At 33.0% G+C, this 17,460-nt stretch overlaps 1 protein-coding gene across 12 annotated transcripts in view; it reads right to left on the bottom strand.

Moving 5' to 3' along the window:
• Positions 1 to 17,460, bottom strand: part of LOC140045162 (pleckstrin homology domain-containing family G member 6-like) — a 103,071-nt gene that overhangs the window by 59,711 nt on the left and 25,900 nt on the right. For 10 of the 12 annotated variants that reach the window (XM_072089951.1, XM_072089952.1, XM_072089940.1 and 7 more), the window contains exons 3-5: positions 4,601 to 4,727; positions 2,990 to 3,083; positions 22 to 45 (exon numbers count right to left, since the gene is read on the bottom strand). In XM_072089951.1, the coding sequence (XP_071946052.1) occupies positions 22 to 45; positions 2,990 to 3,083; positions 4,601 to 4,679 (197 nt within the window). In that variant the 5' untranslated portion in view covers positions 4,680 to 4,727. The remainder of the gene's footprint in view (positions 1 to 21; positions 46 to 2,989; positions 3,084 to 4,600; positions 4,728 to 17,460) is intronic. The other 2 variants (XM_072089942.1, XM_072089946.1) reach the window with 1 other exon arrangement.

Below are 17,460 nucleotides of genomic sequence, written 5' to 3'. Positions count from 1 at the left end.
AAAATACTGTATATTTCTTACCGGTATGACCTATAGAAACGGTATCTGTAGAAGAATAGAGATTTATAGTTTATTTCACAATAAATATATCAGGGAAAGCTCTACCTTCAATTTTGAAATAAATCATCTTATGTATATATCATGTATTTTAACTACTATAACACTGTAAAAAATCTTAGTGTAAACATACAATTGAGAACAGTGCTTAATAAACAATCACTAGAATTTTGTAAGCTACTTTGTAGAATATGGATTTGAATACAATATAGCATTCTCCATACTGCAGGTTGCCATCAAACATTGTATGATGTTCTGATAATAACTTTAGAAATTATAAAGAGTACTGTATATCTTAAATTAGTATGGCAATAATAAAAATGTTATAGCACCCTCTACACTTATGAATCAGACTTCTATCATACTCTTTTTAAATCTGCATAACTTGTTACAACTTGTATTGGATATTTGTATAAGTTTATGCATCGTTTTGACAAACTAAATTTGGTAAGGTTTGTCAACTTGGCGAATAAAATAACAATCTTTGGGTTCTTTGAAATCAGAAAGCAATCACAAACTTCTCCAAAGAGTGGCAAACTCATAATTTGCAAACCAAATCACCTAAAAGGATTCATGTCATTTGATTGGACAATTGTGGGTCACATGATAATCATAAGCACCCTCGTGAAAATAGAATTTCATCTTTTACCTCATGAAATTATTTGTACTATCACATAAACATTCAATTATTATATACCAGTGAACACATAGATTTAAGCTCTGTCTAAACTATCAAACTTTATGTAATGTGACCATATATGGACACGATGATGTCATATCACTAGACCATATTTGGACATATCACTAACATATTTAGACACATCACACATGTTTGATAGTGTATACAGAGCTAATAAGGCCCTTTAGTTTATTATGAATATTATGATACTGTAAAACATTTCACTTAAATACCAGGATATAAAGTTAACAGCTAACAATCAAGCATCTGTCACTGAACACTATTCTCCTTCAAACTGAACCAGGAACCAAGGACTTCACAGGAAACAATACATAATCCCTACTGGGTCTTACAAATTATCCAGTTTCCTTTATATAACAAGACTTCAGGGACCTCAAAATGAGTTATAAATCTGCTCAGGGATCCTGTTTATGCATAGGTTGACATGTGGTGTAACGCAAGAAGAAAATTGATCCTATAAGTAAGGGGAATCCCCTGGTCATTTGTTGATTGAGTTGTAGTAGTACCTGAGGTGGTGTAACACCACCTGATTTAAAGATGTATAAATAAAGTATTTAGTCATACTTGACACATTTCATATTTGAAACACCCAGGGTTTCGTAAGTTAATTTCTAACATTTCTAAAAACTTGGTTCGCACGGGTAAACTCCAAAGTTCACCAGTACAAGCCCCTGCATGTTCAGATTGAAATTTTACTGAGACCATGATTAGTTCTACTGGATAGGCAGTGTTTGATAAAATTAACCATTGGGCTCCAGCATTTAGATTGGACTTTTTTTATATAGACCACGACTAAGATTGATTTTAATATGGAATATAATGAAGGCACTTGAGCCTTGATCGCACTGAACTTAGTTTGGTAAAAATTAACCGAGTGTGAGTCAGTGACCAAGAAAAGTCCAATCCGAACACTTGCTACAATTCCTACAGGGTTAAATTAACAAAGTTATTTTTACCGACCATTGCCTGTCCAGTAGAAATCACCATGTGCAAACAATGGTCAAATTTCCTGATGACATTGGGTAAAGTTACCGTGGTTAAATATACCATTTTTCAAGTCCGGTGCGAAAAAGGCTTAAGAATAAGAACTTCCTCGAATCCAGTCAGTTGATCATGGAAACCAAACACCACAGGATAACTTATTTTTAAGTTCAAAAGGAACATGATTTGAATAGAATTCTCATAAAATCCTGTGTTTATATCTGGAAGTTTCCAAAAAAAAAAATGCTTTTGGAATTCAAATATTTGGAAATCTGCCCAGAGCTCATATTATTCTTCTGTTTAATTACAAAATGAAAGTGACATAGGGAAATTCCCAAGTTACATCATGGGATAAAAATGACCAACACATTTTACATTCCCATCGATCAGCCCTACTATCACTTGGTAAATGTGTGAGGTGTTATTGGTAATTCAAAGTAATTAATTAGATTTCATTGAAATTGAAATTTGCAACTATTTAAAATTAGACAAAAACCACATTGTTAGTTTTATGGCAGGAAACATGTGGGATTTGTTTGTATTACTAAGCTTTAGTAAACAATATTATCTAATGGATTAGTATTCAGAATAAAATCAACAGAATAGATTTGTAAATCTCCATACCACATAACTTGGCAGAGTATGTAGCAATTTGTGTGAAAACAATAGAATAGGTCATTGAACTTTGTGGAATTTCGTACAAAGTTTGTGAAAGTAGACTGGTGGTTTTAAAATCAATCAAGTTATAAACCAAAGAAAACCATTTTATACAATAAAACTCTACATATACAGTACAGCGCACCAAACTGTCATTTATTCGGAAAATAAAGATATCTTATAGTTTAAGATATCTCTATTAATAGAGAATTTCTATTTAAAACTAAGATCTCTCTATTGATTGCTTGAATAATGACAGTTTGGCGCACCATACTCATGTGATATTAATTTGATTTTATCCATCATCTATAATGGTAAATATTGGTAGAAATTATGAAGTAATCATGCTCTGAAAATGCTATTTTTTTTTTATTTCAAAATGATGATTTTGAACTAGAATGTATGTTTAGTACAAATTTATCCCCTTCACGTTCTAGGGAAAATTAATTGTGCGCACACACAGAATTTGAGACATGCTTCCTCACTCTATCCTCTCGACACAGCTTTCATAGTTTCTAGGTCCAGACGACGAACGAAGACAGATCAATGTGAAGGTCATAGGTCGAAACAAAAAATAATTATAAAAAAACTTACAGATCATTTACGTCATCTTGCAAGTCTTGATCTGAATTAGGGTCCATGTTAGCTGGTGCAGACTTGCTGGATAATCCTCTTAGAAAATCAGACTCTATAAAATAAAATAAAAATAACTCTGCTATTAGCTGGAAATCTAGTTAGTTAGGTCGAGCAAGACACTATGAGAGGAGTCTAGGAATATTGTGCATTAACAAGAAGAAACTTTGATTTTAGCTAATTCTAGAAAGGCATCCTCAATCAAAAAAATTAAGGGGACACTTTCCGGTGAAATATATGAAGCAAAACATATGATTTAATAACAGATCCATATAACCAATCTCTATTAAGATGACACTTTGTTGGGTCTTAAAGGCATTTCTAAATTTAAATAAGAATTTGGCACATTATTAATTAACTAAAATTATTTCAATAATAGTTATATAACTACTTTCTATAGAATACAATATGTTTGGCAATTGTACACTTAACATTGTACACTTGTTTAGAAATAAAAATGTAATGTTCTATATCTGATAGCTATTTTAAATGCTGTAATTGGCCTTTACAGCAATTAAAAAAATGAAATTTTTATAGTTGTACTGTAATTATTAAAAAAAATATAAAACAATTAAATATTGTGATTGTAAACACAATCAATAGGAATTATTGAATTTCTCAGAAAGAGAGTGTTTACAAGGAACAGACATTTTTAACAGTTAACACATTATATTGTACAACTACTGTACAAGCTTCTTTCATCCTAATGTTCAACTTTTAGTTTCACCGAGATAACCATCCACCCTCCCTTGATGAGACACAGTTTCAATATGACTCAACAAAGGGAGAAAAACCGGATAAAGTTTAACGTCATACTTTAGGATACAATATAGATGGCATCCACTCTAGACGATTTCTTATCTATTAGCTATTTAATGCCAACAAATCAACAAATTTTAATATAATTATGTAAATTAATTAATCAATTAATTATAAGTGAATTGTTGGTGTGAAAATTTTAACGTTCAACCAGTCTGAAATGAATCATGGAACATCCTTACTTTCATTTTTCGAAGGATTTTGTCTGGAAAAAATAAGTTCACCACGATATAGGTTTAAAAAAATATAATGTATAGCAGTTCCCCAACTACACGCCTCACACGATTGGTTTTGTACGTCTATTGTCCTGGTACACATTTCTATTCCTGGGTTGCCAGTTGTAGATCCAGGATTTTTAATGGTGAAATGAAGGGCTGAGCTTAATTTGATTTCCTCTTATACAATTTGCAAAATTTAGGGGAGGGGGAGGGGAGGGTTAACCTTGGATCTACCCCTGGTAGATATTTATACTACTGCGAGGATGTCGAAAGAAAATATGTGCTTTGTTTAAATTTCAATATTATCATGAATGATAAAGGTTAAAAAGGTTAAAGGTTAAAAGGGTTAAAGGTTAAAAAGATTCCAACACCCTGTTCGGTCCTTGTTCCTCACAGTTTTTTCGTTGCAGTTTTATAACATTTTCGGTTTCTGCATTTTGTGGCAACGATATTATTTCTAATAAAATGAAATTTAACATTCTAGATCTACTCATCTACAACCCACACGTCTCTCTCATAGAAATAATTATCTTACCTTGGCGAACATTTAGTCTGGTGTGACTTTTGAACTGCTCGGCCGAGTGAATCGTCTGGTCACAAATCACGCACAACATCAGCTCCTCGTTGTTGTTCTGTGATGTGCAACTGGTGTTGTGACACGACTAAAACAGAACAGAAACATTTTTTTTTTCTAAAACTGAATAGTAATAATGATATTACAATGAAGATAATCATGATCAAGATATTAAATTTGTTATGATAATGATTTTGACTATGATTTTTTTTTTACATATTAATAATTGCACAACTGATGATTTTGATAATAATTATTTATTTTTGATGATAAAATTTATGATTTTGATCATGATGATGATAATGATATTAAATGACAATGGTAAACTAATATTTTATGATAATATTTAGATATCAAACAGTAATAAAAACACTGATACATTAAAAATGATAGATGTGTCAATAATGATTATATATGATTACGATAATGATGTTGATTCTACAGACTACATTGACAACGAAAACTACAATATCATCTTGTAATGAATATTATAAACGACAAATATACTAATATTAGTTTTTGCTTGATTCTCTCCGGTTGCACACGCCAACCTGTCAAATTGACTGTAACGATTTGTTAACAAAAATCTGTGCTAATCACGTCAGAGGAAAATGTGATACTTATTAACACCAAAACAATGTGCAAGAATCTTTATGCAACAAGCATCAGAAGAAATGGGTCGTATATCTTAATGTCAGTTTTGCTACATCAGAATATGAAAAATCTAAGAACTCAAGAATACAGGTTTATAAATTCACGAGACGGACATAAATATATTATGTGGGATAGTTAATGTCAGATTGCATGGCTTCTATAAGGTAATAAAACTAAATTCCTTATGCATATAAAATTTCATTGTAATAATTTATTCATTCATACATATCTATACATTTAATATGTTTACTTCATTTTAAAGTAGCCAATTGGCTAAATGCAAATTGCACATAATATAAATTTAATTCAATTTCAATTTATTTACAAGATGTACATTATGTAATTAATAAAATAAGAGTATAGAATATGTAGAATGCATGATGCTTTATTACTATATAAAAAACATAACAAACAATAAAAAACATTGTTGTTCCATAGAAAAATTTTCAAAATAAAAAATATTTGCATAAAAATGCTTGCAAAGCTAGAATCCAGAACATACGTACTGACAGTACAACCATCAGTCATTAAAAAAAAGTTTAGCAAGTTTTTTTGAGAAAAACACACTGTTTATTGCAGAATTGACAGCCTGAAAATGTTTTACATTGAAAAAAACTAAGTCATATGTTATTACTATAATTACTGCAGTAACTGCAGTAGAACAATTTTAATAAAACATATATTTTGGATACAGTATTTAAGACAACTAATCAATATTACACCAAGAGGAAGGATTAAAAAGATAAGTCTTTTCTAAAGAAATAATCATTAACACAAGGTAGGCCATAAAGGTCAAAGGTCATTGACTACAGGTAAAAATAAAGACACCTGCAATAACAATCTTACCTGCCTAAATACACTTTCACTCTCATCAGTCAATCATCTGACATGAACAATAAAGCCCGCCCTCAAATGGATTTTTTTATTGATTATAAATTTAAATCTCCATGACATGCCGCAGAAAAAAAAATTATAGTGAAATTGAAAGTAAATAGTTTACAAATATCAATATCTATAAAACTGAGGTCATTTGGCTATTAAAATCAGTTTTCAGTAATTCTATTTAATTCTGTCTATAGAACCCCTCTTTTCGTACTATAGACACCCCTATTCAGGAAACAATTTCTACTGTAGTAAAATAAACGCACAATGTTTAAGAAGATCGAGTGAACAAAATTGAAACGAGAGAGTACTTTATTTTCTAACCCCTCAAATTAACTATTTATTTGTGTGAGAGTTTAAATGGTCGCAAAAAAAGGTAACAATCTCTGTGTTGTCAAAAGTCTCTATAAAGAGTGGTCAGGTTGAAAGAGTGGTCAGGTAGAAACCGTACCAACTGTCTGGTGGTACGGCCCTACACTCCCTAAACTATAATATTTTTTTGTCTTGAAATAATTTTGTTTGGATCAAAATATTGTAATACATTTTTTTGTAATTAAAAAATAACTCGGTATACTTTAAATCAGTCAAAACTTTCTATTGACTAATGTCTAAATGAAATACAGTGATTTGGAGAATCCACAAATGTTTTTAAAAAATAATATTCTCATTGATTCTGCAATTATAAACTGATTCAAAATGCCAAAATTGAGAAAGAATGCAATATGAAAATAAAAAATACTTAACATGTATAACTGAATCTTACCTGTAACTGGGGCCAACTGTAAATTTTTCCAATAAAACCATTTAAAGTTTACGCTAAATATTCCATTGGTAAAATTAGCACTCGCTCGGATATAAAATAGAGTAAAAATAAATTCAGATCATGTTGAAAATTCTATGACGTAAATGCGGTCGCGAGATTGGTTTACAAATATTAAAAGCTAACGATAAAGAATTGCATTAAAACGTTGCTGCTCCAATACATGTTAGGTCGTTACATAATATTCCAGACACAAGCACTGTACGTAGTACAGCTAGAGTATAATGAAAATGAGTACGATAAATAATAGCGGCTATAAAGTTGAAATTGAAACTCGGTGTAGTCTTATCAACAACTAAACAGCAAATACATTAACTTTAAGAAAGCATGTATTTATATACAGGAATGTCCTGCATCATGTGAAAAACATCATGTGATATAATAAAGACATAAGTTATACTATTAAAAGGCATATAACAATTGGTGGTTAATATCCTATTCACACATACAAAAATGTTAACCACATGTTTTCTATGGGCACGGCATTCAGGAAAGTTGGTGTACTACCAACAGCAGTAGCAAAAATTAGTCTATGGATCAGCCAACTTATCTGGGAAATAACTAAACCTAAACAGGCCCTTTGGTACGAACATGTTACATCAATGTATGTATGCAGCGGTATACGCATAAGCATGTATCTGACTAATGAGGTTTTAAAATTGCTTACATGACAGTAGACAACCCAGCTGATGAAAGTGTGCAAATCAGTCAGATTATTCCGGGAGATCCATGTACATCAAGTATCCCGGTTAAATTGAAAACCAAGAAAGACATAAAACAACTTAAAGAACTAGCCAATGAAAGATGAGACTGCGGAAAGGCAGTAATCATCATCATCCATGTAAAAATATCTTGGTTGCTTTCCACATTTTGATGTACCTTCAGTGGAATTCTTCGTAAAGGTTTGTACAATAATAAACTCTATGTACAAATTGAAACCAATCAAAAGTTTAAGCTTGGTTTCCACTGGGATGCAAGGATTTAAGCGCAACACAAGCAGTTCTGATCAATTATTGCTTGTGATTGGTACTATACAACTACTATACATTGCACTTATGTGGCGCATCATTTTGTTTGTGAACAGCACACACTTTTTTTAAGGTAAATAATAAAACATGTTTGACAGTCATTAAAAAAAGCATTACAATGCCTCTTCCATATTCCTACCTTTAATTCTACTTCTGGTACATCTTCGTCGGAAGAACAACTTAACATTTTGTTAACTTACAGCTCCAACTGTTAGTTGGTTTTGGGTCTGGCGATCAATTCTCAAAAGGATAATTATTAAAAAAGGTACTATACTATAACGTTTGGCTAGATCAAGAGAGACTGAACTTATGACTTCTTCGCACAGAGCTCAAATAAACAGATACAGATTAACAACATTCATTTAATATAAATATTTACAGATGACAATGAAGCCGATTATCTTAAATCCATCACGATTTCTTTGAATTTTGGTAACCAATGAAAAAATTGCTACGTCAGTACTTACCAATAACAGACAATCGATTGTGGAAAATGTACTATAGTGGTTATAATAAGTGTGTACAGCGTTCAAGCGACAAATTCAACAGGATTTTCTTTTGACATTTTTTGGTTAGATCCAGAGATTTGTGATTTCTTCGAACCATTGAACAGTGCTTATCAAAACTGGAAGTGGTTTTAATGCACATACAGTACATTGTCCGGTTTATTCCATCAGTGACATGTATAAAGTCATTTAAACAGGATTACTCTACGGACATCTCCGCTAAAACCCTAGATGTGAGCTACAGTAGTACATTCTAAAACATCTAAAAAAGCTGAATTGTTTGCTATGGAAAATCAACATGCAACCCTACAGTTACAAGAAATGATTTATGATTATTCTTTGCAACATGCATACCCTCAGAAATGATTTATGAATTTTTACATTAATAATTATTTAGAACATGTATGCATTTTAAATCTTACAGCAATTATTGATTCTCTGGTGTCAAAGAAAGTTCACTCCCCCATGCATTCAGGCATTTTATAGTTGTATTATTAATATGCTGGCTAAATACAGTAAATATGGTAAGTGAAACACATATTCCTTCAACTGCAGTAACCCCTATTCAGGGAACCCCTCTTTTCTGGCAAAACCTCTATCCAGGGAATTTGTTCTATTTAGGAAAACTGTTATAAACGACACTTTTATGTGAAACGAATAAGGGCAATGTTTTAACATTAGATCCCCCTGTTATAAGAAAAAACCCTCTATTAAGGGAAGGGGACACTTAGTTAAGGTACAGTAATTTACTATAATCAATAATATACATCAACTAGTGGTCTAATCACACAAAAGCTACTATATAATTTTATCTTGTAATTTTTTAGATGTTTTTATATGAATGGTTTTATGCTATATTTGTTTTTATTGTGTTTTCTTTGTTATTGTGACGAGCAATGAATTTCCTTTTTGAGGATCAATAAAAGTTATCTTATCTTATCTTATATAGTCATGACACCTAGTTCCATATCCGAGTCATATGCAAGTGATTTTGCGCCTTGCGTGCAGCGAATGGATTCCTGCATGGGTTAATAAATGCTTTTAAGCAGTCTTCAACTACCACAATCTAGCAACCCTTCAGATATCTCTATCTCTATGCTAAAGAAGGGGCTACAGTACAAACCTTATTTGGGATACTCCTATTCAGGAGATACCTCTTTTAAAGGAAATGCACTTTCTAGTTTTAAACAATCGAGGTACAATATACAGCCAACCTACATTCCACACTGTTTTGGGTCTTGAAGATGTTCACTTAATATATAGGATTTTACTCCTATATCATTTTGATTTTATGCAACAGAGAACTGGGAATATATCAGTGAAAAAGAATGTATTAACTATTATCCACACATACCTAAAACAAGCCAAAACCCAGGTGGTTTAATGGTACTGTAGGTTTGTATGCATATCAAACAGAAGTGTAGGAGCTCAAATCCCTTTTGGAAGCTTTGGCATCTTTGTGTGTTGTTTCAATATTTATTAATTTCAGAATTACTATTGGGCAGATTGGAGTTTTTCTATTTCCATTAAAAATTGTGCAGATAGATAAAATGAAATAACGAGTCTGCTGTTAAAAATAATCAATGCTATATATCTCAGAACTGCTTTTCTACGAATGATCATAGACTGAATGCTACATTAGTCTAACTACCACCCTGGGAATCCTCTTAATAATTTATATACACGAGTGAACACGAGAGATTTCAGTAAAATCATAGAGATACTATATAACGACTAGAGAGACAACCATAGGCTACAGTTCAGTATACGGCACTCTGGGAACGGACTCTCCAAGATTTCTGGCATTTGTCTGTTCAAAAATATATTTAATATTTAAATAAATCAATTCTTTCGCGAAAAAAAAACTCTTATAGGCTTTTGGCCATAATTTACTTTTATTTCACCCTAAACAATTCATGCGCTTTTAGATCGAGCAGAGAGCAGCTGAATAGCTTGTTTTTATATCATGTACAATACATAGAGTAAAAAACAAGAATTGGTAAATATCTTGAAATAAAGGTCAAAATCATTCTAGCGTCGCTGGAGTTAGCTCCGTGGCGTTAGTTAAGATGGGGTATGTGGCTGTTGTTAATAATGCCACGGATGTGGCGTAGTGAGTTGCGTTAATAATGCCACTGCCAAATTCACACACAAGGCGTAGGCCACGCAAGTCGTAGGCTACGCAAGTCGTAGTCTATGCCATATGTGTAAACAGGCTCTAATATAAATTAAACTGTTTATCTTACATTGTTTATATGGAGATGATATTAAATACAACAATATTTATACAAAGATTTGAGAATGACATTACAGTTGTATAAACAACCATTACTGATGGAAAATCAATTTTTGAATAAACTCATTAAAATACCATAGAGACCATGTAAAATTTATTATACTGCAGTAAATGCATTAACTAGATTTTGTTTGCTATATTAAATGTTTAATGCAATTATTTATCAAGTTTTTTTTTGGTAGCCATACACACGGATTAGTAAAGCGACTGTCTCAGAAACTTCTACAAACACATCACAATTATCTATTATTTCAGTAAAATCGTGAGACCGAGGTTCTAATTCAACTCTCGCCGCATTGCTTGTATCCTTAGGTAAGATACTTTACTTACGTTTGCCTCTCTCCACCCAGGTGTATAAATGGGTACCTGGTTAGATGAAGATACAACTTTGCGCTGATTACTAGCTGCATTATGGGAGTATGTTTCCATATGTGTTTGATTAAAAAAATGACTGGGGTAATAATGTTCAGCGCTTAGAGAAGCTTGCTTGTAGAGCGCTATATAAAGCGTGGTTCCCACTAGCGACGCAACACAAGGACGTAACGCAACGCAAGTGAATTGACCAATGGCTTATTCGCTTGTGATTGCTAACTGTCTATAACTTCGCTTGTCATTGGTTGAAACGCTTGCATTGTGGGAACCAAGCTTAAGAATGAACTATTATTATTATTACTGCAGTAACAGCAATACAATACATAAAATACTGTACAACAATTATCATGACTGAGACAACTGATATTGTTGTCTCAGATGACAGTATGTTTGGAAATGAAATAAAAAATTTAAAAAAGGGACAAAAAACAAGATCCTGCCTCGAATGCGTTGCTTGAGATGGTAGACTGTAATTTATACAACAAAATTGATGCGTACCAACCCAATATTTTGTAACGTTTGTCCGACAACCAGAAAGAACACAGTTTTATTACATCATTCAAAGCGCATTTACAACAGACATGTTACAACCGTCACGGTCTAATAAATTACATTACTTCTTTCATCTACTGCCCTGAAAGATATAGGAGTTGTGTAGTTGACCAAACATGGCCAACCTGACGAAACATGGTCCAATTTGACCAAACATGTTAAAACTAAATACCAAACATGGTGAAACTTTACCAAACATGGTGAAACCTTACCAAACATAGTGAAACCTTACCAAACATGGTGAAATCTTACCAAACATGGTGAAACCTTACCAAACATAGTGAAACCTTACCAAACATGGTGAAACTTTACCAAATGTGGTGAAACCTTACCAAACATAGTGAAACCTTACCAAACATGGTGAAACTTTACCAAACATGGTAAAACTTTACCAAAGTCACAACTTGACAAAACATGGTCAACATGACAAATACTTGACCAAACATAGTTTTCCTGACCACAAACATGGTACACACCTTGTTGTATAAAACTGGTCCACCCTCAACATGTCTGGATTTACTCGACAGGGATTTTTTTATTTGTCGATTTAGTTTTCAAGTGCTACTATATTGTCTAAAGAATAGTTCATTGAATTGTTCAAGAGGCCTTCATTGTTCATTACATTTTCCTGAGCAACTTTATCAACTCCAATAAAATCTGCAACATTCATTCAATAAGATTTAAATCTATGCTCCTCCTACAACAATGAAGTACAAAGAAAAAGTGCTCTTAACTCCTAAATAAATAACAACCTATAATGGTAAATAGATCAATTACCATCTAATCTCTCAAACAAATACAGGCTTATGGTAGGTAACAATGATAATGTCCATTTGTACAACGGCAATTCCAACAATCATTGCTTATGGACTTTACACTTTTCAACAATGCTTCTTCCCTAGGGTGACTTCATGTCAGTGTTGCCAATTCATGTGCTCCCTTGTCTTTCCACCACAGTCGCTGTGATGATGTAGTAACACCGGGATAACTCAACCCTATTTGTATAACGATGATCTAAAGTGCACAATAATCATTTCTGTGTATCACCTACAGTATGGTATAAGTCTTTATCTGACAAAAAGACTTGTTCTATCATGGAGCGAGTGAGCTGCGAGTGCTCAAAAACATTTGTAGGTGTATTACCTATGGTTAATTAGTCTTTATTTTGAAAAAAGACTTGTTCTACCATGGAGCAAGTGAGCTGCGAGTGCTCAAAAACATTTGTACGTGTATTACCTATGGTTAATTAGTCTTTATCTGAGAAAAAGACTTGTTCTACCATGGAGCGAGTGATCCTCAAACTCTTGACTGATATTATGGTTATAGATAACAGTTCTACTGTCTTAACCACTCGGCCACTCATTTAAAATTAGGCGTTTGTCACCGACGTTATTTTCGCGGTGCAGTCGCGGTAAAATTCTTGTAAAACGTTAAAATTAAGTTAAAATAGTGGGCAAGTAAAAAATGATGAGGGCAACCAAAAGCTAGAACCTACTTGCCCGAAGGGCAACCAAATATTTTAGGATTCTGCGAGCCCTGATACCATTATAATTTTAAAGTAGGCCTAGTGGTCAAACATCACAATACAGGTAATAGACACATGAAATTCACAGTGAATATGCATATTTTTAAGAAGCTATAGGCGATAAAGTTCAAGCAACATTTTTGTTTAAATTTCACATAATTATAATATTGCATATCATTGACTGATTGTTGCACACTATACTAAACCATGATGGTGAAAAGCATTCTTTACCACCTGTGAACAGCAAACCCAAAAGCTATCTAATTTCACACCACGTCCAGACTCGGTCCGGCGCCCTCAGAAAAATGCAGTGAGAGTTAAGCTTGCTTTCACATCAAGCATGAATTCCGTTATCGATTGTCAAGTGAGGTCATTCATGCATTGCTCCCATGCGATTTCAGCCAAGTTAATCCACCGCTCCGAATCATCGTATATTTCGGTGTATAAGTCGCACCTGTGTATAAGACGCACCCCCTAACTGAGAGTAAAATATCGGTATTTTTTATATCGTCGATGTATACAGTAAGACGCACCTTATATTTTATCAAAACAATGTTTTTTTAAATTGTAATCAATATTATTGTAATAATATATTTTTTTATACCTACAACGGCGTCCTTTATTTAGGTTTTTTCTAACCTAGGCTCGGCCGCGCCCAGCCTCAACAAGTTCTTTCTAACTTGTTATTCATGAGTTTCGCACCCGCAACCAACAACATCGAGTGCATGACCGTGTGTGTAACACGTACGTGTGTGTGGGCTAGCCTCGATCGATCATTTCGAGAAGGCGCACGTTTTCACGGACAATCGTATTCGATTAGTATCTATGTATCCGAGAAGTGTGTACGCTAGGTCCATGCTATAATCACCTGGAGAATATACTAGTCGAATACCGTACACCATGTGGCCGCCCAAGAAGGGCTTGCGCTGGGGGTACGGCGGTCGGTGATCGTGCGTATAACTATAAATAGCCTATTCCAATCGTAAACGTTTAGAAATGAAATTTTATCGGATCGCCTAAAACAGCAGCTCCATAATGAATAAATCTTTTCATCATATTTAGTATAACATCATGCTAAAATGCCTTGAAAACTAGGCAGCAGGTTGCCGTTACGTTAGTATACTGTAGCTAGGCTTAGCCTACTCAGCCTCAGGCCTAGCAAACGAGGTGACGATAGGCCTATGTACAATCCTGTGTGGTGAGGCATTTATGTTCGGTGTATAAGACGCACCCTTAATTTAGAGGTCAAATTTGCGTGTCAAAAGTGTGACTTATACACCAAAATATACGGTACATATTCAAATCGTATGAATTTGGTCTGAAAGATCATATGTTTTACCACTGAACCTATATTCCACGATATATTTCTCAGGACACTGGACAGAATCAGATGCGAAAGCAACTTTAATTTAAAAAATCATTGTTTCTATGTTGTCCTATCTCTGGCATATTATACGAATTGAACAGACAACCCTACAGATAGCGCTGCAACATGGCTATATGCAAGGATGCAGCAGGTCTCTTGTACATCTAAATTTATTTCCAACTATTTTTTTCATTCTGAATCAGAACAGAAAACAACATGAACAGAAACCAGGGAGGACACAAACACATTCACATATTATACTTCGTTGCAACATGGGTCTATAAAATTTATAGGTCCATGGTTTCACCCAGGACATCAACACATCCAAGGGGGAACACCAGCAAAAATCTGACACAAGAACAAGTGGTGGCACTAGACAGCACCGAAACACATAGATATACAGTACAATCAACACGTCACTCAAATTGAACAAGGATTCTAGTAGCCGAATTGCCGAAATGTAGCAAAATAGTAGTTTTATGGTTTACCAAAGGAAAAAATGCTATACATATGTTTTCACGCTGCTGCTCTAGCCTGTTACGTCACACGAGATGACTCATTTATTAGATGAAATCAAGCAGCAGTTATAGTACTACACTTTGACATTTTTGCTAAAATGGAAACTCGACTATAATTTATAGGTACCAGCTGCATTTCTGGTATTTATGAGTCCCATGACAATACTGTATTTCGCTGTCATATAATCATTGAATTATTATCAAAACAGTCCATGCAAGTTTTTGTTTGTAATATGATACTTCAAACTTGAAGTATCTAAGGTGTGATGTAGTGACCCCAGACTTGACCTTAGCAATAAAATAAACTAAATTGAGTCTGTCTCCATCAAAGTTATTCACTTCTGTAACAAAATTCACATTATAAAAAGAGAAAAGAAACGTTTAATTATAACTCAAAAACCATTGTCTGACAGACAATTGAAGTATTTTTTGTTTTTAATTACATTTTTTTCAGGTTGAATAACTATAATGTGACAATAAAATGACACATTCAAAAACAAATTTGAAATAAAAAATATTTTTCAGAGGGACAATATATCTTTAAAACTGTTACGTCAATAAGCGAGCAGCGTTTTTTGTAAGAAATATTTCTTGTTTATTAATTGTCACACCTCAAATATATGTCTACTATTAAAAACTTTATTTCCTTGTGGAGGAAAAACTGTAAGAACCAGCCGGATGTATAGCTGGTATTTTTGGCAGGAAACCTATACAAATGAACCCATAAACTACATCCGTCTCAATTTTGACAACCCTTATATAGACATTAAGTCATAAAATCATAACACATACAAAACTGAACCTGCACCTCATGTCAACCAAAAAAATTTAAGAACCATTTGAAGATAGAGTTCAATTTTAAAATTAAATTTACTAATGAAAAAAAAATATAATAAAAAAAACCCTAATTTTTAAGTACCTCTACACAAAAAAGCAGACAAAACAAATATCCTGGGAAAAACCATTCTACCTACGCCCACCTAACCCAAATTTAATCCCCAATGATCCATGGATATGTAAAGTGGATTAACCTCATCCCATAAACTTGATAAATTCAATTTGCTACAGTATTTAATTTCAGAATGTTCTTGAAATAATTCAGTAGTTTTTATACTGTATAGTATAACATTATAGCATTAATTGTTTACAAGGTATAAACATGAGTAAATTGAATGAATTTTTGACTCAACAGTTGCATTTACAAGTAAATGAATGCAGGAACCTAAAAACTCACAAGACCTGCAGATCCCCTTAAAAATACTAGGTATTGAAAGCAATAGTCTGCTTAATAATATAGATATTTGAGGATATGGTAGAAATGCCAGCCATGTAGGAATGTTAATTGTATTTAGTTTAGCTGTGATTGTATTGTTGAAGGTTATTCAACCAAATGCTATTTAGCTGACCTGAAAAGGATATAGTGTTATCAGCCCATGACATGTAGAAATGTACAGTTGTAAAACAAATAAATAATACAATACTATATAATTTACAGTGCTTTTCCTGGTTTGTACTTTATAATATTTGAATTATCAACATTCAATTGAAATTAAAATGTAATGAAGAATGAACAAAAAAAATGTTTTTAATGAATATACGGATTCATTTACAAATACTGTATTAGATATAAAATACAAATCAACAGACACTCACACTACAAATTTTAAATCGCCTGATGATATACTGATTATCAATTAATTAATTTAAAATGATAAAGATGAAGAAATCTGTGAGAATGAGAAAAAGCCACCACCCCAACCAAGATTCAAACTCAGATATCATTATTAGATAGACCACTGGGGTTTTCATGATATATAGTTTAAATTCAATTTTAACACCCTTGCCATAATATTGCAGAACAATACAAGGTCTCATTGTAGACACACACACATGCAACAGAGATCAAATTGATACACCCTTATCTTTCAGTGCCACCATACAGAAATCACACAATAAGAAAAAGAGTTAAACTAGACATGAAACTTGTCACTTTGACGAGTTAGTTATCCGCACCACGACAAACGCCACGTGCACGTCATACGTTGGAATATTGCACACAGATAAAGATTATTATTATATTATTATATGGCATTATGACAAGAACTGAAGAATATGATATGCTGTTAGTGCTGAATTCTGTCGATTTTGTGTCATATAGTATATACATGCAAACACTACAGTATAATCTGTATACATATTACATACAGTGTAGAATAGGTGAAATTACGGGACCCGCCATTTATTCCAATTTTTAACATGGTGACGGTATCAAAATGAAACACTTAGATAGCAATTTCAGAAG

The sequence above is a fragment of the Antedon mediterranea genome, chromosome 3 (genome assembly GCF_964355755.1).
Source record: "Antedon mediterranea chromosome 3, ecAntMedi1.1, whole genome shotgun sequence".
Lineage (NCBI taxonomy): Eukaryota > Metazoa > Echinodermata > Crinoidea > Comatulida > Antedonidae > Antedon > Antedon mediterranea.
This window is presented reverse-complemented; position numbering and strand designations above follow the sequence as displayed.